The sequence below is a fragment of the Spea bombifrons genome, chromosome 3 (genome assembly GCF_027358695.1).
Source record: "Spea bombifrons isolate aSpeBom1 chromosome 3, aSpeBom1.2.pri, whole genome shotgun sequence".
NCBI classification, from domain to species: Eukaryota; Metazoa; Chordata; class Amphibia; order Anura; family Pelobatidae; genus Spea; species Spea bombifrons.
The window spans coordinates 84,995,857-85,023,222 of record NC_071089.1 but is presented as its reverse complement, the minus strand read 5'-3'; the positions used below and the strand labels follow the sequence as shown (position 1 = coordinate 85,023,222).

Genomic DNA, 27,366 nt, shown 5'->3' with positions numbered 1-27,366 from the left:
TGAATATATGCTATTTTATTTATATAAAGTTTGCAAGAATTTATGACATCACAAGTGATACAAATAGTATAATAAAATTGTACATTTGGGTAATATATTAATATATAAGTTTTTTTAAGTGCATCAATACATAGAGTACATGTAACATGTACATGGATAGGACCCTTGCTATGAAGACCTGATTAGGATATGGTGGTTCTTAACAGATAGTACATCAATTAAAGTGTACGGATTAGAATCTACTAAATGGAACATAATCAAAATTATAATTATAGTATGATTATAGTTGGGTCTCTTCAATACAGATGTCTTCTTCATCCACGTTCTCATTTGCAGTATCATTTTCTTCATTTGCTGGTTTATCTTCTTCAGGCTTCTTTGTCTTTTCATCATCATCATTGTTTGCTGTCGTGTCAGGTTCAAATGCAACATTACTTGCAGCCCCTGATTCTTCAAATACAGTGTTAATGCTTCTTCCTAGATCCTCATTGTTTGCATCATCTTCAAATGCTAAATTAACATGCGCCTCTGACTTTTGTAATGTTTTGTTCTCACTGCCAGCCTCATCATGCATTGCCATAAATATATTTTTGTCAGTATTATTGACACTTGGTTCTTCTGCATACTCAATGTTAAATAACCCCACTGGCGAAGAGTCAGATCTTGAGCTGTTTTCGGATACACTTGAATAACGCTCTCTTCCTTCTTCGGAATAGTCTCTGGAACTAATTATACTTTTCTTGGATCTTCTGTAAGATCAAATAGAAATGTTAATTATTTGCATGTGTGAATATGTACCTCAGCATGTACCAAGTGCTAACTAATTACAGAATTTTACATACAACCTGATACAATGTATTTCGAGATTTTCTTGTGATTATTTGCTAATCATCCAATCTATCTATAATAAATATAGATACAAATATTTGACGATTGTACATTTTTAGGATTAGAAAAACTAGCCCCTTAAGTGCTCTTGTTGCCACTGCCCCTACTTTTTGGGACTGTGGTAAGGCTTGTTTGTGTTCTATTAAAATCAGATTAGTAAAGTCATGACACTATGGTGACAATTACATTTTTATTTCTACAAAAGCAGTTATCATGCTAAACATGTTAGTGTTTCTTTAATAATTAAGATCATTTTAGACACTGTACACTATACATTAAATGTGTGTGTACATACCTGGATCTAAAGTAGAAATATGCAGCAATGATGAACAGGAAGCTAATGACGAAGACTCCAACCACTACTCCAATCACTATATAGATAGTTGTGTTATCATAATCTGAAGAAATAACAGGAATACATATGTCATTTAATTGATAGTATATATTACATGACACATTACGTCAATATGATAAACACACACTATAGAAACCTTGTGGGCTCTCCACTTGGTGATAATACATTGTTCATTTTAAAATAAATAAATATAAAGAGAGGGAGAGAGTTTTAAAGAGAGTGTATGTGAGCGAGAGTGTTAAGGAAACATACTGTATGTATACACTACCATTCAAATGCTTGGGGTCACTTGGACATTTCCTTGTTTTTGAAACAATTTTTGTCAATAACAATAACATCAAATGGATCAGAAATACAGTGTGTGACTATTGTAGCTGGAAAGGCTGATTTTAATGGAATATCTTAATAGGCTACAGAGGCCGTTTATCAGCAACCATTGCTCTAAAGGCACGTTGTGTTAGGTAATCCAAGTTAAAGTTTAAAAAGCTAACTAATCATTAGAAAAATCTTTTGCAATTATGTTACAACTAGAAATCTCCATGTTTTCAATGAACATAGCTCAGTAACCCCAAACTATATATATATATATATATATATATATATATATATATATATATATATATACATAAAAACACACGTATGTAAAATAATATGGTCATTTACATGGATCTTCAATTTCGCAGTATGTCCCGCTGAATGTCTTGGGACACTGGCAGTGCATGCCGTTAGTAGAATTCATTCCAGGTGGGTCTTCAATACAGGTTCCTCCATTCTCACAAGGGTTCTCCAGACATGGGCCAGCTACAAAAAGATTATTATTGAAAGTATATTATAAAAAGAGCAAAAGCTAAGGTATAAGATCCCTCTCCTTCAGACACTGACCCTTACACTTTTGGTTTGCACTTCCTTGTAGCCACATTCTTTGACTAAAGCAGTGACAGTGTGGCTTTATGTAACTCTGTACGTGCTTTTAACTAAAGCCTAGGACCAAAGAGGTCAGTCATGTGGGGAGGCAGACACCCCTCTCCGATGCAAAACCAGGACAGGGAGATCCATCAATGAGATTTCTGATCTCCCCAACTGTCTCATTTACATTATACCACCTCGAGGCCAGCACAGCCTCCATAAACTGCTTTAAAAAGACCCTTTGTACCTTAAAGCCATGGCACTCCATGATATGACAACATATCCTGGTGGCCATGGACAGAGTAGCTGGGGGCACTTCCCTGGGTAATACATGGTCTGGTGCTCATAGTAACTATGTCAACAGCAAAATAATTATACTGAAGAGGGCACAATAGCCCTACTTTATCCTTCCAAGCTTATAGCAAAACAGTTAGCCTATGAGAAGTTCCTATGCATACATCACCTGTGCAAGAGTTACATTCATGGTCTTTGATAGATTGCTTAGCATTACTAAAATAATCTTTCAAACATGTAAATAAACCTGAAGTAAGTTATTGTATGTGTTTATACATTTTTAGTTATGTGAACAGCTTTTTTAGATTGATTTAAACTGGTTAGGGGTCAATCATTTTAAATGTATGATGAAAAATATTATACTGTGTAAAAGTGCAAAGTGCTCAGAAATGCAGTATTGCCATTTCATGGAAATCTACTGATCTGCAGATACAATTATATGATGTGACTTACGGACATAACAGCCAACAATCTGATCTGCTGTTGTACAAACTTCATTTGGCATACACTCATTTTCTTCACACACAAGCAAACTTTCTGCACATGTGCATTTCTGTGAACAGTCATCAGTGTAGAAGACTTCGCCACTCTGGGAGCAGAAAAGATATCAAGATTAATATACGATTTGTAAAAACAACAATAACACCCACAGGTCATGACACACATAAGGTGGTAATAAGTGTTCATTGGATCTAGTTTGCTAGTACCTTGTAGTACTTGTCAAGATAGGTGCATCCACACTGCTTGTAGGGTACACAGTCATATCCACTGAGAACGTATCCTGGGAGACATTGGCAGCCCTCAGAACAGGGTGTCTCACATTCTGACTCCGATGCCAAATTGCTACAGGATGCTGGACAGGACGTCATGCAGCTTTGGTATTGACTTTCTGAGGGACATTCCATTGCTATAAAAAAAAATCACCAGAAAGTAGTTTGTTAAGGGTTATCTGCCATTTATAAATACAATTCATTGAAAAAATGTAATATTAGAGTTAGAAATCCATATGTTCCTCAGCAATGCAGCCGTGTCAGAACCTTCTTCTCATTAAATAAAGCACCGTGGTCATGAATTTTATCTCAGACCAAGAGTTAGGCAATTCCGTAGGCAAATCCTGTCTTTCTTACCACAACCAGTTCTCTGTCTCCATCCGTCGACTATGGTTTCATTTTCTTGGCAGGCGAGCGCATACTGCTCAAGATTGGTGCAGAGTAGCTCAGTGCTTCGGAATTCTGCACATGTATCATAGAGGCAGTTCCTAAACATAAAACAAAACACACCGAATTAATAATTATGGTATAGCGCAGATATATGCTTTCTCTTCATTGTTTTGAATACAAGGAGAGTGTTGTAAAGCAATACAGATTCCAACACTGGAAAAATAACTAAATTAGTGAAAGGAGAAAAAAATGTAACAGATCAGGTAGGCAGTTTGCAGGGTCATAAATATCAGATATTACATCATCAACACCTGATAGCAATTGTTATCATTCAAGACGTGATTTAAAACAAGACCATTCAGAATAAACTTAGCAAACCAAATTTTTGCTGTGACTGCCTTATAATTCCACCCAATAAAAAGGTGAATAAAAGTTTAAAGGGAGGGCAAATTGCATAAATCATGCACAGATCTCTAGATATATTTTGATATATGAACATATTAAGGTATAATTATTACAAATGTTATGTTACTTATAACACGTAGAAAGCCCAGTCTGGTCTACTTACACAATGTAGTCTTCTGGTGAAATATATGAAAGACAGTCTTTAAATGGTCCGTTACTATCCCTAAGAATTCCACAGAATGAAGTGCTGTTTACAGAGGCAAGCTGTGAAGCTGAACAGGCTAAGTTGTCCCCTGTGTTTAATTCTTCTTCTTCAAGCAATGATACTCCTGTGTCTCGTCTGTAAAGGATAGCATGTTTTATTACATTTACAAATATGTAATAATCAATACATTTATAAAACGAATAAAAAAAGCTGATTTCATAATTTTAATTAGCAAGCACTTAGGTTACCTGATTCTAAGACTGGTTTTCAAACCCTTAACGTTCCAGCTTTCACCAAAGGTCACCACATCTCTGACCGAACTGCCGTCAGGACGGGTAAAATCATTTGAAGACCTTCCATCAAAGTTTCCACAAAGCCCTTGTAAAATATTCTTGTATGTGTTAGGGATAGTAATGTCTGTTACAAAAAAAAAAAGATAAGTTAGTGTTTACTGTAAATATTTAAGTTCTTCAGCTGTATTACTGTAACACTAACATTACTGAATAAAAATGTACACTGATAGATTTTAACATGATTAAGGCAAGATTTTTACCTCCATTTTCCTTGCCATCAAAACTAGCAGAAAGGCCAAAATCTGTTTCCAAATATATTCTTGTTGGTTTCTGATATATGTATATTCCTTCATGTGGACGGATGGGAGGTTCTGATCTTATTCCGTTTACCTAATACACAAAGATGAAAAAAAATTGCTTTGTAAAACTGAAAAGCAATACATTAATCAATTAGCTTATACTTTTATAGTTCTAGACGTATGTTAAATATACATCCTTATGACATTGTCAGCAAACGTCCATACTGTGTATATATATATGATCTGAAATTCTTACCACTAGTTTCTTGTTTTGTGAAAATACAATAACTTGATTATAAACTTCAATGCGCATCTCTTTTAATACAGTGAAAGAGCTATATCTGGTCATAGGCTCATTCTTTCCTTCAATCTTGAATGGTTCCATATAGTCAGGTGTTTGGGATGATGTTAGTGCCAGCATGTAAGTCTCCCTGCCCTGGAAATGATGTGACAACCCATCGAAGGTCCGATAATGCGGATCACCCGCAATCGTACATTTTGCAAAGCCTAAAAAAAATACGCAATCAGAATTTAGAAAATAAACATATTCAAACTAAGATTGAACACTAGAAATATATTTTAACTGTTACATTGAAACATTTTCTATGCAGTATCACTGCATTCAAGACAAGAAATACACATCTACACTGGTATGAAACATGTACCATTTGATTTTCTAGAGAAATTAATAGCCTAAATTCCCTCATAGCACTTACTTGTTGGTTTACAGTTGTATTTGCCTTGACTGTTCAGGCTACAAATTCCATGGGGGCAGTTGAATGTTTTGCATTTGATTGTATTGCCCTTAGTGCACTGGCATTTCTGCGTGCAGTGTGGAGTGATCCAGGTCTCATCAATCTAGCAAAACAGAGACATGTCAGATATACCGCATAACTTATTTATTAATACTAAGAACACTTACAGCTGGTGCAAACTAATAACAGTTGATACCAGGGGTATACACATTATTTTTTTAATTGATAGATATTTAATTCATAGTTTATTGTACACTTTAAACATTGTTACACTGGAATGTTCTGGCCTAGGCCAACTGCTGCAGGCCTGCAGGGGCTGCAGCCCCCAGGTTGCTTTATTGGGGGCCGTACACCTTATATGTTGCTGCCCTGTGCTCAATTCCTCACTGGGACAGTTTAGGAGATCTCAGACACCCCCTCTTGTAACCCTCTTGCAAAGCTATGTCTAGCTGGCACAAGCCTCCATGATGTGTCTAGCCTTCACCATGTGTGCCCTTGAGCAGTATGCAGGGATATGATGACAGCTCAACATCCCGGTACTCAGTACAGAGGATGCACAGCGCTACGATGTGTATACCCTGCTTCAAGTAGGTTTTGCGGGGCTGTTTATACCTAGGGCATCATCCTACATATACCACTACTGGTAAATATATAAAACACGATGCACAGCTTACATTATAGTAGTTGTCACTGGAATCTCTGCAGCCGCATGACTTCAGTGGCACACACTTGTTGTCACTTAGCACATATCCATCATTACAGACACAGCCTTCCACACAGCTACTGGGCTTGTCGCAGACAGCAGATGCATAGATGTCATTGCAGGTAGGTGGACAGAGAGAGGCACAGTTTGAGTAATGACTGTGAGAAGGACAAGCCAGCGCTGTAATATAAAGATAATGTATCAATCACAACTCAAAAATCATTAGAAACCTAAACAAATCAATGATGTATGTATTAAGGCAAAAGTAAAGCTGTTGTGAAGTAGAGTGTTATATTTGGAGCAGCTGTCATGGAAATCAACACAATTGTCCTGCTCATCATTTCATAGTAGTCTATACGAAACCCCAGAATTTCTCACATTTTGCTATCACCCCACCAGTGTTTAAAGATCAGTACAAATATGGGTTAGGTCCCCGGCTAGCTTGGAATTCTATTGTATATGTTTTTTTTTCATTACTCATTTACTCTTCTTTGCCTCAAGATAACATGTGCATCACTTCCAATCATAATTTAACATATATAACATCTTTAGAACATCATGGCTTTGATCTGCAAATTATTTAGGCATTCCCCAGTTTAGCTGTATAGTCAGAGTTTTAGTCAGTTTTAGGTCAGAGTGAAAAAAATGACCAGCTTGAATTAGCATATGAACTAGGCTGTGGCCCTTTGTACGTTACGGCTTTCTGAGTTAAAAGATTGTTTCCTCAAATTAGACTGTAGTGCATGAAAGTGTATAATGAAACTGGTATAACTTTTTAGCCCCTCAGTTGTATTTATTGTCATGGAGATCTCATATTCTGTTTGTACACTTACGACACAAAGTTGAACTTCTCCACTGAATGTTAACTCCTTGTGATCTGCAGGCATCAACATAGGCTTGGAATATAGCACAGAGTGTAGAGACCATGCCATTATATCTACACATGTCATAAACACAGCTCTCAGCAAATGGCACAGGATCAATGAGATGATGGCAAGCTTTGAATGTATCTGAAAGAAGTACATTGCACTGATTGTCTATAGCTGGTTTCTGGTCAGCTGTGCATGGTGGGTTCAGATCCACTCTGTTATCATCCAAGCAGCTGCGGTTAGAGAAATAGAAACAATACAATGAAATAAGGTATGCACATACTTGGTTGCTTCATAAATATATTGATACTTACATTCATCTGTTACATTTTACTGGCGGATTTACCTTTTGCAGATTAGAAAATCTAACATCTCAACGAATTACCTAGCTATATCCGTCTGTTAATACTGTTTATCCATCTGCATTATCAACTACATGATACACATATAGAATTTGACAGCAGATAAGAACTATTCAGCCCTTGTTATCATTGTTTGGGAACTTCTCAGGGCAGGTTACTTGAAGCTCTCCCTCTTTTGGCATCAAGGCCAGTTAAAAATGTGTGTAAACTAAACCCAGTCAGCCATTACTGGGAGGGAACTGGACAGAGAGCTGGGGAAAGTAGGTGGGAGTATGCAGAACATGGATGAGGAGCATCCATTGCTGTTCTTCTGCCCAAAGAAGGAAGAAATAGGGACATAGGGCTTCACCTGGAGACTGCAGGTCAAACCTGGGGAGTTCCTAAGGTAAGATAATACACCTTGCCCTCTGCTACTTAGCGATCATGAATGCATTTCTATCTATCCTATCTATCTTCATCATCGTCAATCTATCATAACATCATCAATATGTACACATATATGTGTATAATGTAAAGGGAAATGTACCTCTTGTCACTGTCCTTTTCTGATTTCCAGCTGTTTCCAAACTGAGTTACACTGGTAGCTTGAAGGTTGTTTGACATAAGGAATTCATCATCCTTCAACCCATTGAAGTTGCCACACATACCACAAACCTACAATGTAAAGACATATATGAGTGATCCTGAATGAGTAAAAAAAAACAAGCACAAGCAATTGTAATGGTGATTTAAAAACAAAACAAAAACAGAAAGAAATGTTTCATTAGCTCTGTTTGTATCAGTTATTATAACGCACATTACAACACAGCAATGTTGTATCCTGTTCTTTTTATGACAAAACTCTAACTAGTCCTATTACTTGCAAAATTATTTATAAAATACCTTCAATAAATATGTCTAACAAAACTGATGTACATAACTTTACTTTCTTAAAGATCCATCAAATTCAGCAATGGGTGGTGATGTCATAAAAGCAGTGGAAATACTTGCTAAATCAGACCAAGCAAGATAAAATATTTCACCTCACCTGCCACTTACAGTTTAGTTTAAAAAAAAAAACGGTGTCTCCATACATTTTTAATAACAAAGTTATATACCTAGGAGTTGTAATACGAAAACACAGTGCAACGAAAAAACAGTGGTTTTACTGAAATTTCAATTAATTTTTTTGTAATACTACCACTTTTTTTTTTAATCTTGCCTCTTTAGAAGAACTCTTAGGTGTGCTCTCTTACTTTCATTTTTATATTTTTATATTATTGGTTGGAAGATTCACCCAGGTATGTATTTTTTTAGTCTGTGTGTGAGGTTACTTTATCATGCTGTATGTTTATATATCATGCCTTCCTCTCTCTTGTAGCAGTGCCTCTGATTTGACCCAGTACCTAAGTGTTAAGCCTCTATTTCCATCTTTCCTTCAAAAGGTTTACCTCTTTATCAAAAACAAGCACACAACAGCATTCTGGCATTCATAGCTTCAAAAACATACAGTACATATAGTAATATTTACATAGAGAATTACACAACGCTCATTACTTCACCTTGTTATAGTAGGAATCAGGGAGGATGATTTCAAGATGGTGGTTACCATCAAACTTGACCATCAAGCCAAAGTCTGTCTCCACAACAACATAGAGACCCACATTTCCAATGGAAACACCTTTTACTTTCCCGGCCCATGGAGCATGGACCTTTTTATTATCAATCTGTTGGAAAAACACATAAAAACAAATAATTGGATTAGGTAGAGGTAGTCTCATTGTTTGTGTACCTATTTCACAATACAGAATGATGTTAGTATGAAAACTATGTTTAACAAAAATTTTTATGAAATGTTGAATATTACCAGTGTTTTCTTTTCTTTCTGCAGCGTAATGCGCATGTCATAAACATCAATGTAAATCTCTTTCAAATATGTTGCCGTCCGTTGTCCACGGTCCTCATTCTTCCCACTAATGGTCAGTGGAATAACATTTCTGCTATCACAGGTTGTAACTATAATGTAAGTGCAGGTACCCATGAAACTGTGCATCACTTTATCAAAGGTGAAGTAATGGGGATCCCCTGATACATGGCAAGCCACTTTCCCTGTAAAAAAAAAACCATATGTTTCATGACGGGTAAATAGGCATAAATACCACGATTAACCCACAAGAACCATTTATTATGAATAACGTGGTAAATTTATGTTACTGTTTTTGAATTTCAAAGGGAAATATAATTTCAGTGAAAAAGCAATTAAATGTACACACCAGATGAATGACATCCCAGAACACCATCTTCCCTGTGACATGTTTGTAAGAGGCCACACTCCCATGGTGCACAAGTAATGCTGTTGTTTCTATTGCACGTGCAACGTTCAGTGCAGTCTTCGTGTGTATACCAACTTTCACCAAGCTGTAAAAGAAGTCAAAATAATGTTACAACAAAATACATGTATTTCTACAGTACATTTTAGGTTCTTTACCTAAAATTCCGATTGCATTGACAATATGGAGAACAGTGAAAATTATCAGTAACTTTGAAACTGACACTAACGTTAGCACATGTTAATACTGCCCTTGAGAGCATATTGTCTATAAGGCGATTAAAGGGGAACGAGACAAAAGGAGAGGGCTGTTTGGGCTAGGATGATTTCATTGCAGCAAGGGTCACGTGGAGCGCTCAGTGGTATGGAGATCTTGAAGCTGAGAATAATAGATGGTTTCCGTCATGATGTAGGTTGAGAGTGTTAGGAAGGTTGATTGTATGTATCTCTTAATAGGTGGGTTTTTAGTGAGCCCATTAAACAGAGCACAGAAGGGATCCAATAAAGGTGTTAATGTTTCCTAAAGCCACTTTGACTTAAGGCACCATGGTGGCTACATGAAGAATTGCAGGTAAAATACATAAAACAGAACAATTACCCCTTACCCATTTATACAAGGGTAGTATTACTTGTACAAATGAATGCTAATTAGGGTCATCTAACCCACTTTGTTTAAAATTACAGAATCAAGACTGTACCATATGCTTTACATCTGTAGATATTTGCATTGCTATACCTGATAAAAGTTGTTTTGTGCATCGATGCAACCACAGTCACTCTCGGGAACACACTTGTCTCCGCTCAAAACGTAGCTATCGTTACAGAAGCAGCCTTCCACGGCCAAAGGCTTGTACAGTGATACTGAAGGTGAGTTATAACAGGTGACAGGGTATTCTGTGCTGCAGCTCTTGTACTGGCTTGTTGCAGGGCACGATATCGCTATATAAGATTGCATACAAAATATTATTGTTATGCATTTATGTATTCACGTGTGATAACAAAAGAACAATACAGAAAGAATATTTAAGACGTGTCAAATATGCGGATTCTGCGAGTTGTTCTGCTGGATTTCAGGATATTTTAGGACAAAAATTAAAGGTAGTGAATGTTTCTTATATGCTACAGACTATAGCAAATGTTAGTGTTAGGTAAATTAACATTCAATTTTATAATATACTCTTTTTATTATATACCAACATGTTGCTCTTATAGCTATGTACTATACCATCTATAGGGTGATTTATACAACAACCTAGTCTGCTCCCTATGACCCCTTGGCAAGGGTAACTGTTTTTAGGGGACCCTTGGTGAAAATATTCAGGGGAAATTCAATACTAATGACCATAAGTCTTATTTAAATAAATATATATTATAGCACTAACTCTATGAGCAATCAGCGTCTCATTTTCCCCTCATCCTTTTAGAGAGCTCCTCGATACCAATAGGTGCCTGAGCAGCTGCTTAAGTTGTAGGGCACAGGAAGCTATATAAGGCCATGCATACTCTCTGTTTCCACTATGCTTTGCACATTTTTGCATTTATGCCCCTATATTTTCAATGTAACTTGTGTTTAAATGTAATTTGTGGCTCTGCCTAGTGCCCACTGTATTCCCAACCCAGCTCTGAGTAACTTTACTTGGGAAATTCGTAATACAGACTTGGAGAAATACTTACGACAGAATGTGTCTGACCGCCATTCTATACAGACTCCAGCTTCTCTGCATTTTTGGGCATAGGCCTGGACAGCGTAGCAAAGGGAGGTAGATTCGCCTTCAGTGAAACACATGTCCAGAACACAGTTTTCAAAGTAATTTTCTGGATTTACAAAACTGTGACATTCTTTGAAGAGTCCTTAAAATACAAGGGAATATTTGACATTAATATTTTCATTATTTGACTGGAAAAAGGAAAACACAATGTATATCCACTATATGATCTTTACCTGCTGGGTTATTTATAATTCCACAAACATCATCGCTAGAGTATTTGTTGACAATGGCAGGGTCACAAATATCCAGATCTAGGCTGCCACAGCTAGGGAACAAAATGGAAGAGAGAATGTAATTTCAGATTCCTATCATTGTTTGAAAACCATACTTAAAACTAGCCACAAAGCAAATTCTGGATCTCCCAGAAAAAGAAATTCGGTCACTTGTGGTAATGTGAGAATTCTAGCATAACTTTGGGAAGGGCAACATTTGGCTTATGACAGAGCCACATTAGAAGGCAGTAGTTTTGGGGTTGTGGGCTGTTAAGGAGCTCTCATAGGGTTAAAGATATTACGATTTTTCTATTGCTTCTCCTGTAGTAGCTAATGAACAACCTGTGTCTATAAAACCATAAACTGTTATCTGGAGTACTTGTTTTCTTGGCAAACAAATGGGGCAGAGAGTGAATAGGGTAATATGTCAAGTAACCAGCAGCATCTCAAATGCCATAACATTACTGGATAGACTTGTGCACATGGACTGAAAACATTGTGGACAAATTTTTCAAACAAATTGTCGCGTCTTCTGTTTTCTTTCTTCTTTGTTTGTCCGATTCTCTCCTCTGGCCTCCATTATTCTGGCCACCCGGAGCGCTTCTGCTAAAGGTCAGATCCTTCAAGCACACGCTCTCCTCTGATTAGAGGAATGGGGAGAGGTTGTTCCCGTGGAGCTTGCCAAGGCTCCTTCTTATTGTGAAAGCACTCCAGGAGGCCAGGTTAATGGAGCAGTTAGTGGGGGGAGAAGCAGACCAAGAAAGAAGACGGAAGAACAAGAAAAGACAAGACAAGAAGTGGGGCTGCAGAAAAGGAGATTTGGAGACAGAAGTGTTTGGCGGAGAAGGTAGGGGGCATGGAGAGAGTGTGTGTGAGAGAACGTGAGTAAGAGTAAGTGAGATATGAAAAAAAATTCAAATGACAATTCAGAGCAGTCTGCTGTGTTTTTGTTTGTTTCCTCTAGGCCTCTCTTCATTTTGAGATATTCGGATGAATTAACAAAATTGGAAAGTTTGGTAAAAAATCCAGATGCACAAGTCTATTATTGAATACGTTAGGTGTAAGAATTGCTTTTCTTCCCTTCTACTCAGTTGCCTTGAACATAAAGGTAATAATAACTTAACATGTAATAACTACATTCACAGTTTTTTCTTAATAGCTGCATTCTTCAAAACTTACATTTTGCCATCTTTGTCTGAAACTATCCAGCTGTCTCCTAGTTCTCTGGAGTCTACTGCTGCATTACCATCCGGTTTAATGTTGTCATCACCGGGTATGCCATTATAGTTTCCTGGAAATATGACATATTAACATAGCATTACTGGGTGCTCATTTATACTACATTTATACTACTTGGGTGGAACGGAATGTTAAAACTCACCACATAATCCACAGACGTGCCCCTTGTAGTCTAATGGTAGATACACATCGACATAGTGATTACCATCAAACTTCACTCGCAGTCCAAAATCTGTCTCTACAATTAAGTAATTGCCACTGATATATGCTCTGTATCTGCTGCCCTTTTGTACTGGTGTATTTCTTCTTTTTCCATTAACCTGTAATAAGTGAAAATGTGCTGTTTTTAAAACTTGTATATATGATATTTTTTAAACATGAGCAAAGATTCTGTAACATTTCGTTTCATTTGATGCTTTCATCATTAGCTTCTATAGCAACAGTCGAAAAAGAGACCATAAGATACACGAAAATTTAGTCACAGGTAAATACAACTAAATGAAATGTTATTTGCGTTTATATGGCTCAACATTTCTGAAAATTATTTTTTTTTTGCCTTAGAACCTCTTTCGGCTGACTAAAATTGAGACCTCTAAAGCACCTAAAAGTTATGTGACTTTGAATCTTTTTCTATATTAGACTGTAGACTAATAAAAGGCATCATCATTAACTAAAGACTCCATCCACTTAATACATTTTATTTATCTTAATTTGGCAATGATGTATATATATATATATATATAGGTATATATATATATAGGTATATATATATAGGTATAGATATATATATATATATATATATATATATATATATATATATATATAGCCATACATGGTAGTACAGCAGAAGTTAGAAACTATTAAACATGAATGCATAGAGAATATTAGCTTACATTGAATTTTTTGTTTTTGAGTAGTGTAAATGTATCGTTGTCAACTTGTACGTGCACTGACTGGACATAGGAAACTTTGGTATTGGAGCCCCTATGCTCGTTGGTGGTGTACACATGGAAATCAGACAGTCCCTGTGATCCGTTGCAAAGTTTGGAGAGCGTGTAGCTGCAATTTCCCATGTAATGGTGAACCGCACCATCAAACGTGTTGTAATGAGGATCTCCAGAGGCGCTGCAGATGGCATCATCTGGAATACAATGGCAAGTTATGGAGTGAAACTATAAATGCTGCCTTTCCTTACAGAATGTAAGAGAATGGGCTATCCGATTTCATGAGATACACACTCCCATGTGGCATTAAAAGTCATATGGAGATGTACTGTACATCTTAAAAAAGTCATAAAAAAGAGAGAAAAATAAAAATAGGACACACCAGTACCTTTTACAAGACAGAAGATCTGTTAAAACAAAATTTTAACATTCACATATATAGGCCCTTACCTTATATTTGCACCCTAGTGAAAATTAAAAATGTATGTAAAGTTTATGTAAATCCACATCTTGAACATGCCTAGTATCAAATAATGATAGAAACAGCAGCTATGCCAGCTTTAAAAGGTCCCTGTGTGGCCCTAGAGGCCCCTCTGAACAGCTTTTGGGGAACTACTGTAATGTAACATCAACTCTCATTCAGAACAAAAAGGAACTCATAGTCTAGCAGTATATAAAATCCAAAACATACATTCTACATACAAACTTACTTTAGAGCAAGAACAACAATGAAATAAGTGGTGACAAAATAATACTATCATATTCAAATATAACATTTACCAATAATAATACTAAAACCCGGAACACCCCACACGTGTATTGTATTATTTAGTGTTACTACAGAAACATCTCTATTACAATAAAAATAAAACAAAATGGCTCATGTAATGTTTTGATACTGAAATTGGATTATTTACCTAATATTGTTGGTGTTGTAGGAGTTCTGGATGTTGTTGTTGTTCGTATTGTTGTTTGTGATGTTGTTGTAGTTCTGGTTGATGGTGCTGGAGTGGATTCTTTAAAGAAAAACAATACAAAACACATTCACTTGAATATCAAGTATATCAGGACTACAACAGCACTATAACATGCTACTTAAGGCTTCGTAAGACTTCTACCCCTTAAAACATTCCTCCTGTAATTATCTTTATATCCTGATTCTTAAAAATGAACACAAAATAAGCCAACAGAAATCTGTTGAGTTTTATCAAGTTGGGTCTTCCTTTTAAATAGTTTTTACAATGTATCTAAAAGGGAGCTATACATGTTTTTGTGAATTGTTTTGTTCTGCCCTCACAACTAATTTCTCTCTCACTTTTAACATCTGTGGGCCAGTTTACTTGTGTTAGATCTGATCATGCGGTCAGAATAGGTCAAAATTTAGGAACTGGAGGAGGCATAATAAAGAACAAAATACATTCTTAATATAGAGTTGTCATCTCGTTGTTTCTATGCTGGAATACCTGTCTTTGAGGGAATACTGAGACCACCACAAAATAATTGGACCTATTTAAAGAACAGCCATGACGTACATTTACCTAACACATCTGGAGTTGTAGGAGTTGTTGCAGAATGTGAAGTGGTGGCTGGAGTATGTAATGTAATGTAATGAGGAGTAGTAACTAAGGAACCTATGGCACACAAACATATTGCCATATAAATTAATGTACATGACAAAATGTTTGGGAGGGAGGATGACGAGTTACATGGGAGAACCTTACCTGGAACTGTGTGTGTGGTAGAAGAAACGGGTCGTTCAGTTGTTGCATCTGGATCTGTATGTAATTACAAAGTAATATGTTGTCACGTGAAATACTGTATTTATCTGATGAAGGAACACATATAGAACTGATACGCACCACAAATTGTATTATTTTTCCAGTCTCCCAGAGAAACTCCCAGAGCTTCGCAGGCGGCTGCATATGACTGTAACGCATTACAGAGCTGCTCGTCGCTGCCTCCTGTAGCGCACTGGTCAAAGACACAGCTCTCGAAATACAGGTGCGGACGAATGTACATATGACAGGGTTTGAATGGACCATCAGACTGTTTCAAAATCCAGCATTTCTTTTCAGCCTCTTGTTCTAAAGATGGAGTGCATGTTGGGGGAGGTGGAGGAACTGGATCACACCTGTTGATACACAAACAATTGAGGTTATTTAAACGCCATTGTGTTTTATTTCTTTTTGTGTTTTTTTACTTTTGAACAGGGTTTATTTGTAGTATGACTGTAAGCTGTGAATTCAGAACTGTCTTACAAGATACATTGATATGGCAACAGAGACTCAGAGATCAATACTTACATTTAACTAAACTACCATAGTATCAATAAAATAATGAACTATTGCAGAAAATACGCAATCACAAATATATTTTAGTTAAATCTAAAATTGAAAATGGTTGTTGATATTATTAATGTGTTAACTAGATATTTTTATTTAGTTGGTGGTATTGCAATTTTCAACATAAACATGAACTGCAATCACCCACTTTTCTCACCATATAATAATTTTTATGCTAGTAGGTTAATTTGTTTTTTGTCCATAACCATGAAAATACTTACAACCATTCATCATCTTCGACTCTCCAGCTATTGCCGAACTCATTGACGTCCGTTACAACACTTCCATTGGGTGTCATGAAGTCATCATGACGGTTATCATTGTAGGTGCCACACAATCCACATAATGTTCCCTTGAAATTTTCCTTTATTCTAACAAACAACTCATGATCACCATTAAACTGAAGCTCCAGGCCAAAGTCTGTGGTAACTATGACATAGGGACCAGTTTGGGTGATACTTATACCAGATAGATTAGTGGGAAGAGTTACTGTAACATTATTAACCTGAAAAAAATGCAGAGAAAAGAATTTATCACACAAAAAAACAGATAATCAGTGGAAATGGTTAAAATGGAAGGCATATGAGTAGTGGATTAAAAATGTCTATTTAGTAGTGCAAACTGCATATTACATACAAATATATATTAACATTGTAGATAATATTAGGCATAGTTTTAGGAATATTTAATATTGATATATCTAAAAGCAACATGTATCTGTTATGTGAGCATATCACTTACTTGAACAATATTGTTCTTTTGTAGTACGATGTGAGCTCCTTTCACAGTAAGAGCAACAGAATTAATGGCAGTCCAGCTTGGGTTTCCTCGGTGTTCATTGCGTGTAGAGACAATAAAGTTGTTTGATGTGTTCACACATGTCTCTGTCACCGTGTAGTTGCATGATCCCTGGAAGTGGTGGAGGGTGCCATCAAATGTTGTATAATGAGGGTCACCATAAATGTGACAGATTGCAGTGCTCGGAGGGTAGCAGCCCAAAACGCCATCTTGAGCTTTGCAGATCTCATCTTTGGCACAGGATATCGGGGAACAGACCACGCTGTTGTTTCCATAACACTCACAGCTATTTTCACAGTTTCCTTCTAAGAACTTCTCCCCTTCCTGTGATTAAAACATATAATAAATTGTACCAGTTGTTTTATAGGGTGGTTTGTTTATAGTCTGTTTTGATGATATCATTTAACCTGTGTTTCTTATTTACTTACATTGTAGTAAGTACCATTGTAGTAGCAACCGCAATGGGACTTGGAAACACATGTTCCTCCGCTAATGACATATCCGTCATCACATGCACAGCCTTCCAAACATGGGGTGCTGCAGTTTTCTGGGGCATGTGGTTCCAGACATGTGGCAGGACAGGAACTCATGCATGAATTATAGTGACTGTTGGGTGGACACGTCGGTGCTACAAAAAAAATCAGATACACTTTGTTTTAATAAACTCAAATCTTAACTTCATATGATTATCATTATAATGTATAGGTAATGCAATTACACATACAACAATAGTATTTATGTACTGATATAATGTTGATCATGTCGATCAAGGTCTTAGAAATGAAACAATAGGAGAATGTTAGGTCTAAATAAAGGGTGGGGAAAATAAAGGGCGGAAAAGGTACTATGCCCTAATTTTCCAATATTATAAAATTATTAAATTAATGTTAAATAAATTTACATTTAAAATCACAGTATGATTATCACTTAGAAGACATTATGGTAACATATGTATATTGTGTAACGAATGTAAGAATTCTGCACCTTATTTTGTATATATATTTGCAACTTATAAAATAACTACTTACGGCATAGAGTGCTGTTTCTCCAGGAACTTAACAATCCTTCCTTCTGACAAGCATCTGCATAGGCTTCCAGCAAACTGCAAAGGATTTCTGGATCTCCATCTAACGCACACATGTCAAACATACAGCTTTCAAAGAATCCAGCAGGACTGATCACAGAGTTACATGTACTGAATGGCCCATCCTTGCTTGTTAGGAGACCACAGAAAGCATTGCTTTTATACAGCTCTTCTTCCTCTGGGTCACATGGAGGTAACGGTGATGGTTCAGGATCTGTGGGATTACAAAGTGGGTCATCGTCGTCTACTATCCAGCTGTGGCCTAGAACTTCTGAATTGGGTGCTTGCTCTCCATTTGGCATCATGTAGTCATCCTGTTTGCGGTTGTTGTAGTTGCCACACATTCCACATGTCAGTTTAGAATAAGTGCTAGGTACTTTAACCTCCACTGAACTATCAGTATCATAGGAGACTGACAGCTTAAAATCGGTCTGAAGGAGGACATATTTTCCTGTCCAGGTCACTGTTACCAATCCTTCCACTAATGACACTGGAAGTGTAGTCCAGATATTGTTGACCTGTGTTGAATTAAAGATGATACTTCAAAACCAAACTGAAACAAAAATACTGTCTAAACGAAATACTTAAATTCATCTTAAAATTCTTTAGAGCCAACTTACCAAAACTCGATTTCGCTCACGTCTCCAAATTTGTACTTTCTGATTGTACACTTCAATAAATACTTTCTCCACAAATGACACAGAAGGATCTCCACGATGTGCATTCTTTGCTTCAACATTAAAATATGGAAGGGATGAAGAATTGCTGCAAAGCTTGGCAAGAGTGTAGGTGCACAGGCCCATGAAATTATGATTCTGTCTATCAAATGTGTCGTAATGAGGGTCATTATGAACTCTGCATACACCATATACATAGAAATAACATCCAGGCTCGCCATTGGATATACCACAATACTGGTTACTTGGGCACGATGCATTTTTACACTCTATACTGCTTCCTGCTGATGGGCATGTACATAGTGAAGAGCAGGTGTCATCAGACCAGAACTCAGAGCCTACGTCATAATATTTATCACCATCCCAACATCCACACTGATCTTCTGGAACACATTTCCTATCATACAGAATGTACCCTGGGTCACAGACACATCCTTCAGTACATGGAAGGTCACAGTTGGATGGTGATCCTGGGTTTACACAAGTAGCAGGACACGCTGTGCCACATTGTTCATAATGACTGTTGGATGGACACTTGGGTGCTGTAAACAAAAACAAATAAGCAGTCAAAAAGGGCACATTGTCATAATTATGTTGCTCATTATATCTTGACTTAACTGATTCCTTTTATTTAAATTAAACTATAAACACAAATTTTACATTATTGCTAGTGCCTCAAAAATCTACTTCTGTTCTGGCAAAAAAAAGATATGTTCTACTTACGACAGAAGGTGTCATTTCTCCAAGGATGTATGGTTACTCCATGAGACTGACATGCCTCTGTATACGACTGGAGACTGTTACACAGAGAACCAGGGTCCAGGTCTAATTCACACAAATCATACACACAGGTATCAAAGTATGTTGATGGATCTATGATATTATGACACTCTCTGAATGGACCATTGCTGTCAGTGATAAGTCCACAGAAGCTGTTGCTGGCAATGGTGTTTTTCTCTTCGTCTGTGCAATCAGGAGTGACTTCTGTTCCTGGAGAGCAGCTGTAAAAGTTCATAATTTATAAATAGGGCAAATTTCAACAAGTCTATCGATGGGTGACAGTTTTTACCCTCCATCTACCAACACAGAAACAGTATTTTTGAATATTCTATTGCAAACTCAAAATTGTCATTTTTCTTTAAGATACATTTAGATTAGTTTCTGGGGCCTAAATCCTAATATAATGTGCAGAATTTAAAAAATATAGCAATGCAAGTAATTAGGAAGACTTTTCCAAGGAAACATTATACATTTTCTTCTAATCATTAAATTGCCTCACCTTGAATCATTTTTAACCTGCCAGCTGTTGCCAAGGCTGGAAGAGTCTGGCTCTAATTCACCATCTGGGTTTAGGAAGTCATCGGGCTTATTTCCATTGAAATTTCCACAAAGTCCACACACTTTATTTGCATAGTTGCCAGGAATAGTTACCACAACTTTGTGGTTTCCGTCAAACTTCACTTGTAAGCCAAAGCCTGTTTTTACCAGGACATTGGAACCACTAAGGAAGATCTCAACATCTGGCGACAAACTCTTGGGCAGAGTCACTATTTGTCCATTCACCTTTAAAAAATAAAATGCTAAATAATAAGGAGAAGTGAAGTGGCAAATGACACATAGGTTGATGTTGGATATATTACTTTTGAGTCTAGTCACTGAAAAGACTCGATTGAATTGCAATCTATACAGCCACCAAAAAGAAGATTATTTTCTTCTCTAGTTGGTTGAACTGCTGAAGATCCTACTCATTTACCATAAACAGCATTAAACCTTTAAACAAATAGCTAGTCGGTGTTCAGCATCATGCTGTACACATAGCTTATTGTGTGTATGCTTTAAATGTGTATATATCTATTTTATTGTATTAATAAGGAAGTTGTGCTTTATAGTCATGTAAAACATTCTATGCTCGCACCTTAACTTGTCTGTCCTTCTCCAGAGTGATTCTGTATCCGTACACATCCACATTCACATATTTGACATAAGATACTCTAGTATTGCTTCCCCTGTGCTCGTTAGCAGCTTCCACATTGAAGTGTGGTAGCTGTCCGTCATCTTCACAGAGTTTAGATAAAGTGTATGTGCAGGTTCCCATAAAGTGATGGACCTGGTTATCAAATGTATGGTAGTGAGGATCTCCTTCTACCACACATGAGCCTGTAACCACAAATAAGAACATAATGCAAATCATTACTAGTGTTTGTTGAACATATATATATATATATATACATGAAACATATCTATAGCCACATACCTGAACTTGGGGGTCTTGCTGTTGCAGTTGATGTAGAAGGTTTGACGGTCATGGAGGTCAAACCGCTGGATGCTACATTTTTCAAAACATAATAAGTTTATCATTAAAACCACTGGAGACACCTCATTAATAAGAATTGCTATGTTTCTACTTCTAAGGTTGTGCATACTACCTCAATCGCAAAAAAAGGAAAAATAAGACAATAACATACATGGATACATAGAATTTAATGTCAGAGAAGAACCAGTTGGTACTTCTAGTCTGTCCATTTTCTTAATGTAATCTCAATCAGTCCTTGGCCTAGTCTTAGATTCAGTATAGCCATATACCTATCCATATTTTTACAACGAAGAGAACAAATAGTTGTCATCTTTAACCTCTCCAGCTCAATGGCAATCCTATGTCAATCACTTGACACAGGCGATCCAGCTGGAGAAATTATGTCATATACATAGTAATGTTTCCTTATTCTCTAACTAGCAGTATTTACCTGAAATTGTATTTTTTCCAGTAGAGGTGGCAGAAGTGGGCGTCCTTGAAATGATGGAATCTGTTCAATGAGTAGATAGCACAAACATTAACCTTGCATAACAATTTGTAGATAATGTGACTTATGCAACACATTTACACAGTTTTCTATGTAGGTTGATCATACAATAGAAAATGAGTTTGGGTACACAGTAACCTACCTGAAGAAGGGTGGACTACAGTGGTTCCTGTAGAGTATTCTGTTGTCACTGTGGTTGTGGAAGTAGCAGGTATAGTAGTTCCAGTGGTAGATTTTGAACTAGTGGATTCTGTAAAAAAATGCAAGTCAGAAAGCATTCACATACTTTGATGTAGACAAATTACATTATCATGCATTGTGCAATCAAGGTTATTTACCTGATGTGGGCCCAGCAGTATGGGAAGTAGAAGAAGGTGTAGAGTGTACTGTGGTTGTTGAATCTGCAGAAAAACAAAACAGGACCATGTAATTCAATCCATGTTAAATATATTTTTTAATATTCAAGATATGGGTCGCTTAAGGTCTGTGTGGCACAACTTTAATCCTATTTCAGCCATTTGGTAATTCATACCGCAGAAGTAGCATTAGATGAAAGTTAAAATCTCATTATTGTATAGTCATGTTCACAAAAGTGTATACCTAGCGAATACCTAGAATAATGTTTACCCTGGTTTATGTACCTCATTCATGTCATGTACACCATTCAATATATATATATATATATATATATATATATATATATATATATATATATATATACTGTATGTATATTCCCTTTTTTCCCTGAGATTTTACTGTACCTGAACTGGTAACTGTAGGTTTTGCTGTAGAGGTGGCAGAAGTAGGTGTCGAAATTATGGGACCTGTCAAAGGAGAAGATAAATAACATTCAGGCATTCTAGTTAGGTCAGACTTTCTACTAAATGGTTTGTTGACCATGTGAATTTTCCAAACACATCTTTACATTTTTATGTATGGTGTATATGCAAACATAAAAGGAGTTTGGGAGCACAGTAACTTACCTGAAGAAGGTTGGGCTGCAGTGGTCCCTGTAGAATCTATTGCCCCTGTGTATGTGGGAGTAATTGGGGTGGATGCTATAGTGATGGTGGTAGATTTTGAGGTTGTGGATTCTGGGAAAGCAAGAAAATAAGCATTTAAAGCCATCTCCTACAATTTAACCCCTTAACGACAATGGGTTATCCTTAAACCCATTAAAGACAATGCATTGTGAGCACAATTGTGTAGAATTGTCTGAAAATCGGCAACAGTGGGAATATCAGAGAAATCAATCCGGGAATTTGATAAAAAAAAAAACAAACAAAAAAAAAACACATTAAGTGCTTCTACTTCTTAGATATCTGCATCTTTTTGCTTATATTATGCACACTAGTTTTACACACAAGTGCTACAAGTGTATTTTTTACTAGAATGGAGGGATAATAGTGCAAAATGCATTATTTACATACAGATGACTTCTTATTGTTGGCACATCTTAGAGGGAACATTAGGACATATAATTAGGCACCCAATAATTTTACCTAGTTCTAGACCAACCATAAAGCACACTTACCTGACACACCAGAAGATGTAGGAGTTGTTCTAACTGAGACAGGAGTAGTTACAGAAGAACCTATTAAATACATAATTTGTGATATACAAATTAGCGCATATGATAAATAGTGAGAAGAAGGTCAACCAGCTAGGGGAGAACCTTACCTGGAACTGTGTGTGTGGTAGAAGAAACGGGTCGTTCAGTTGTTGCATCTGGATCTGTATGTAATTACAAAGTAATATGTTGTCACGTGAAATACTGTATTTATCTGATGAAGGAACACATATAGAACTGATACGCACCACAAATTGTATTATTTTTCCAGTCTCCCAGAGAAACTCCCAGAGCTTCGCAGGCGGCTGCATATGACTGTAACGCATTACAGAGCTGCTCGTTGCTGCCTCCTGTAGCGCACTGGTCAAAGACACAGCTCTCGAAATACAGGTGCGGACGAATGTACATATGACAGGGTTTGAATGGACCATCAGACTGTTTCAAAATCCAGCATTTCTTTTCAGCCTCCTGTTCTAAAGATGGTGGGCAGGTTGGGGGAGGTGGGGGAACTGGATCACACCTGTTAACAAACAAATAGGTGTTTTCTTAAAACTTAAACCAAGCATTCGCCTACAATACCAATAGTCAAGCTAGTAGTAGTTACGCTAGTGTTTGTAGAACGATCATCTCATATAATCCCTAAAACAGTTTCTTAACAAATATTTTCCTTTATATTGCATTGAAATATCCAGTGTGAAGCCACATAATTACAGCAGGCCTAGAGACTGCAGGATGCATGATGCAAGCAGATCTCATGATGTATGTGTGGTTCAGCAGGGTGTCAGTGGATTTTTTCTTTTTATGAGATTTTACAGCCGTTCATTGTTCTGTTCATGGAAGCATACTCACATCCACTCATCATCTTCGACTCTCCAGCTATTGCCGAACTCATTGACGTCCGTCACAACACTTCCATTGGGTGTCATGAAGTCATCATGACGATTATCATTGTAGGTGCCGCACAATCCACATAATGTTCCCTTGAAATTTTCCTTTATTCTGACAAACAACTCATGATCACCATTAAACTGAAGCTCCAGGCCGAAGTCTGTGGTAACTATGACATAGGGACCAGTTTGGATGATGTTTATTCCAGACACAGTAGCAGGAAGAGTTACCGTGACATTGTTAACCTAAGAAACATAACAAGTAGTTAGTGTGCAGAAAAAATATTTTAAATACATAGTGGTAGTGTGCTGAACCACCAACGGGATAAATGCATTGGCACAGAGGTTGTAGTACCAGGGTATTAAAATTATTAAACTTCTACATAGGGTGTAATCTTTGGAATATGCTACTAACCAGTACAATATTGTTCTTTTGTAGTACGATGTGAGCTCCTTTCACGGTAAGAGCAACAGAATTAATGGCAGTCCAGCTTGGGTTTCCTCTGTGTTCATTGCGTGTAGTGACAATAAAGTTGTTTGATGTGTTCACACATGTCTCTGTCACCGTGTAGTTGCATGATCCCTGGAAGTGGTGGAGGGTGCCATCAAATGTTGTATAATGAGGGTCACCATAAATGTGACAGATTGCAGTGCTCGGAGGGTAGCAGCCCAAAACGCCATCTTGAGCTTTGCAGATCTCATCTTTGGCACAGGATATCGGGGAACAGACCACACTGTTGTTTCCGTGACACACACAGCTATTTTCGCAGTTTCCTTCTAAGAACTTCTCCCCTTCCTGTGATTAAAACATATAATACATTGTAACAGTTGTTTAATAGGGTGGTTTGTTTATAGTCTGTTTTGATGATATCATTTAACCTGTGTTTCTTATATACTTACATTGTAGTAAGTACCATTGTAGTAGCAACCGCAATGGGACTTGGAAACACATGTTCCTCCGCTAATGACATATCCGTCATCACATGCACAGCCTTCCAAACATGGGGTGCTGCAGTTTTCTGGGGCATGTGGTTCCAGACATGTGGCAGGACAGGAACTCATGCATGAATCATAGTGACTGTTTGGAGGACAAGTAGGTGCTAAAAAAAAAAAAATTATTCTTAAAATCTCGATCAGATACATTTTTTAACATTTAATAAACTCAAATCATATGATTATCATTATAATGTATAGGTTATACAGGGACATATACAACAAAAGATGCATATTGATATTATTTATGCACTGATATAACATTGAGCATGTCAGTCAAGGGTTTAGAAATGAAACAATAGGGTAATGTTAGGTCTAAATAAAGGGTGGGAAAAGAGAAAGGCTGAAAAGAACTATGCCCTAATTTCTAATCTAAGTATATTGTGTATAGAATGTAAGCATTCTGCACCTTATTTTGTATAGCTTTGCAATTTAATTAAAACAACTACTTACGGCAGAGAGTGCTGTTTCTCCAGGAACTCAACAATCCTTCCTTCTGACAAGCATCTGCATAGGCTTCCAGCAAACTGCAAAGGATTTCTGGATCTCCATCTAACGCACACATGTCAAACATACAGCTTTCAAAGAATCCAGCAGGACTGATCACAGAGTTACATGTACTGAATGGCCCATCCTTGCTTGTTAGGAGACCACAGAAAGCATTGCTTTTATACAGCTCTTCTTCCTCTGGGTCACATGGAGGTAACGGTGATGGTTCAGGATCTGTGGGATTACAAAGTGGGTCATCGTCGTCTACTATCCAGCTGTGGCCTAGAACTTCTGAATTGGGTGCTTGCTCTCCATTTGGCATCATGTAGTCATCCTGTTTGCGGTTGTTGTAGTTGCCACACATTCCACATGTCAGTTTAGAATAAGTACTCGGTACTTTAACCTCCACTGAACTATCAGTATCATAGGAGACTGACAGCTTAAAATCGGTCTGAAGGAGGACATATTTTCCTGTCCAGGTCACTGTTACCAATCCTTCCACTAATGACACTGGAAGTGTAGTCCAGATATTGTTGACCTGTGTTGAATTAAAGATGATACGTCAACAACCAAGCTGAAACAAAAATACTGTTGAAACTAAATACTTAAGTTCAGCTTAAAATTCTTTAGAGCCAACTTACCAAAACTCGATTTCGCTCATGTCTCCAAATTTGTACTTTCTGATTGTGTACTTCAATAAATACTTTCTCCACAAATGACACAGAAGGATCTCCACGATGTGCATTCTTTGCTTCAACATTAAAATATGGAAGGGATGAAGAATTGCTGCAAAGCTTGGCAAGAGTGTAGGTGCACAGGCCCATGAAATTATGATTCTGTCTGTCAAATGTGTCATAATGAGGGTCATTATGAACTCTGCATACGCCATATACATAGAAATAACATCCAGGCTCGCCATTGGATATACCACAATACTGGTTACTTGGGCAAGATGCATTTTTACACTCTATACTGCTTCCTGCTGATGGGCATGTACATAGTGAAGAGCAGGTGTCATCAGACCAGAACTCAGAGCCTACGTCATAATACTTATCACCATCCCAACATCCACACTGATCTTTTGGAACACATTTCCTATCATATAGAATGTACCCTGGGTCACAGACACATCCTTCAGTACATGGAAGGTCACAGTTGGATGGTGATCCTGGGTTTACACAAGTAGCAGGACACGCTGTGCCACATTGTTCATAATGACTGTTGGATGGACACTTGGGTGCTGTAAACAAAAACAAATAAGCAGTCAAAAAAGGCACATTGTCATAATTATGTTGCTCATTATATCTTGACTTAACTGATTCCTTTTATTTAAATTAAACTATAAACACAAATTTTACATTATTGCTAGTGCCTCAAAAATCTACTACTGTTCTGGAAAAAAAAAGACATGTTCTACTTACGACAGAAGGTGTCATTTCTCCAAGGATGTATGGTTACTCCATGAGACTGACATGCCTCTGTATACGACTGGAGACTGTTACACAGAGAACCAGGGTCCAGGTCTAATTCACACAAATCATACACACAGGTATCAAAGTATGTTGATGGATCTATGATATTATGACACTCTCTGAATGGACCATTGCTGTCAGTGATAAGTCCACAGAAGCTGTTGCTGGCAATGGTGTTTTTCTCTTCGTCTGTGCAATCAGGAGTGACTTCTGTTCCTGGAGAGCAGCTGTAAAAGTTCATAATTTATAAATAGGGCAAATTTCAACAAGTCTATAGATGGGTGACA

The 27,366-nt window shown here is 37.1% G+C and overlaps 1 protein-coding gene across 1 annotated transcript in view; it reads right to left on the bottom strand.

The window, feature by feature from the left end:
* LOC128484060 (IgGFc-binding protein-like) overlaps positions 1–27,366 on the bottom strand; it is a 70,874-nt gene continuing 43,508 nt past the window's right edge. Inside the window, exons 64-112 of the mRNA XM_053460378.1 lie at positions 27,029–27,306; positions 26,249–26,847; positions 25,572–26,145; positions 25,026–25,225; positions 24,541–24,921; positions 24,088–24,371; positions 23,487–23,758; positions 23,349–23,402; positions 23,203–23,262; positions 22,652–22,762; positions 22,430–22,492; positions 22,007–22,069; positions 21,811–21,918; positions 21,612–21,671; positions 21,122–21,193; positions 20,783–21,024; positions 20,147–20,430; positions 19,591–19,868; positions 18,811–19,409; positions 18,135–18,708; positions 17,535–17,734; positions 17,050–17,430; positions 16,530–16,813; positions 15,826–16,097; positions 15,688–15,741; positions 14,884–14,982; positions 13,916–14,163; positions 13,165–13,342; positions 12,963–13,074; positions 11,745–11,836; positions 11,477–11,653; positions 10,539–10,741; positions 9,747–9,891; positions 9,341–9,582; positions 9,036–9,200; positions 8,021–8,148; positions 7,097–7,365; positions 6,235–6,443; positions 5,522–5,663; positions 5,062–5,312; positions 4,767–4,896; positions 4,462–4,630; positions 4,172–4,348; positions 3,571–3,701; positions 3,151–3,350; positions 2,897–3,032; positions 1,907–2,044; positions 1,184–1,286; positions 1–749 (exon numbers count right to left, since the gene is read on the bottom strand). Coding sequence (XP_053316353.1) covers positions 281–749; positions 1,184–1,286; positions 1,907–2,044; positions 2,897–3,032; positions 3,151–3,350; positions 3,571–3,701; positions 4,172–4,348; positions 4,462–4,630; positions 4,767–4,896; positions 5,062–5,312; positions 5,522–5,663; positions 6,235–6,443; positions 7,097–7,365; positions 8,021–8,148; positions 9,036–9,200; positions 9,341–9,582; positions 9,747–9,891; positions 10,539–10,741; positions 11,477–11,653; positions 11,745–11,836; positions 12,963–13,074; positions 13,165–13,342; positions 13,916–14,163; positions 14,884–14,982; positions 15,688–15,741; positions 15,826–16,097; positions 16,530–16,813; positions 17,050–17,430; positions 17,535–17,734; positions 18,135–18,708; positions 18,811–19,409; positions 19,591–19,868; positions 20,147–20,430; positions 20,783–21,024; positions 21,122–21,193; positions 21,612–21,671; positions 21,811–21,918; positions 22,007–22,069; positions 22,430–22,492; positions 22,652–22,762; positions 23,203–23,262; positions 23,349–23,402; positions 23,487–23,758; positions 24,088–24,371; positions 24,541–24,921; positions 25,026–25,225; positions 25,572–26,145; positions 26,249–26,847; positions 27,029–27,306 — 10,660 coding nt within the window. The 3' untranslated portion in view covers positions 1–280. The remainder of the gene's footprint in view (positions 750–1,183; positions 1,287–1,906; positions 2,045–2,896; positions 3,033–3,150; positions 3,351–3,570; positions 3,702–4,171; positions 4,349–4,461; positions 4,631–4,766; positions 4,897–5,061; positions 5,313–5,521; positions 5,664–6,234; positions 6,444–7,096; positions 7,366–8,020; positions 8,149–9,035; positions 9,201–9,340; positions 9,583–9,746; positions 9,892–10,538; positions 10,742–11,476; positions 11,654–11,744; positions 11,837–12,962; positions 13,075–13,164; positions 13,343–13,915; positions 14,164–14,883; positions 14,983–15,687; positions 15,742–15,825; positions 16,098–16,529; positions 16,814–17,049; positions 17,431–17,534; positions 17,735–18,134; positions 18,709–18,810; positions 19,410–19,590; positions 19,869–20,146; positions 20,431–20,782; positions 21,025–21,121; positions 21,194–21,611; positions 21,672–21,810; positions 21,919–22,006; positions 22,070–22,429; positions 22,493–22,651; positions 22,763–23,202; positions 23,263–23,348; positions 23,403–23,486; positions 23,759–24,087; positions 24,372–24,540; positions 24,922–25,025; positions 25,226–25,571; positions 26,146–26,248; positions 26,848–27,028; positions 27,307–27,366) is intronic.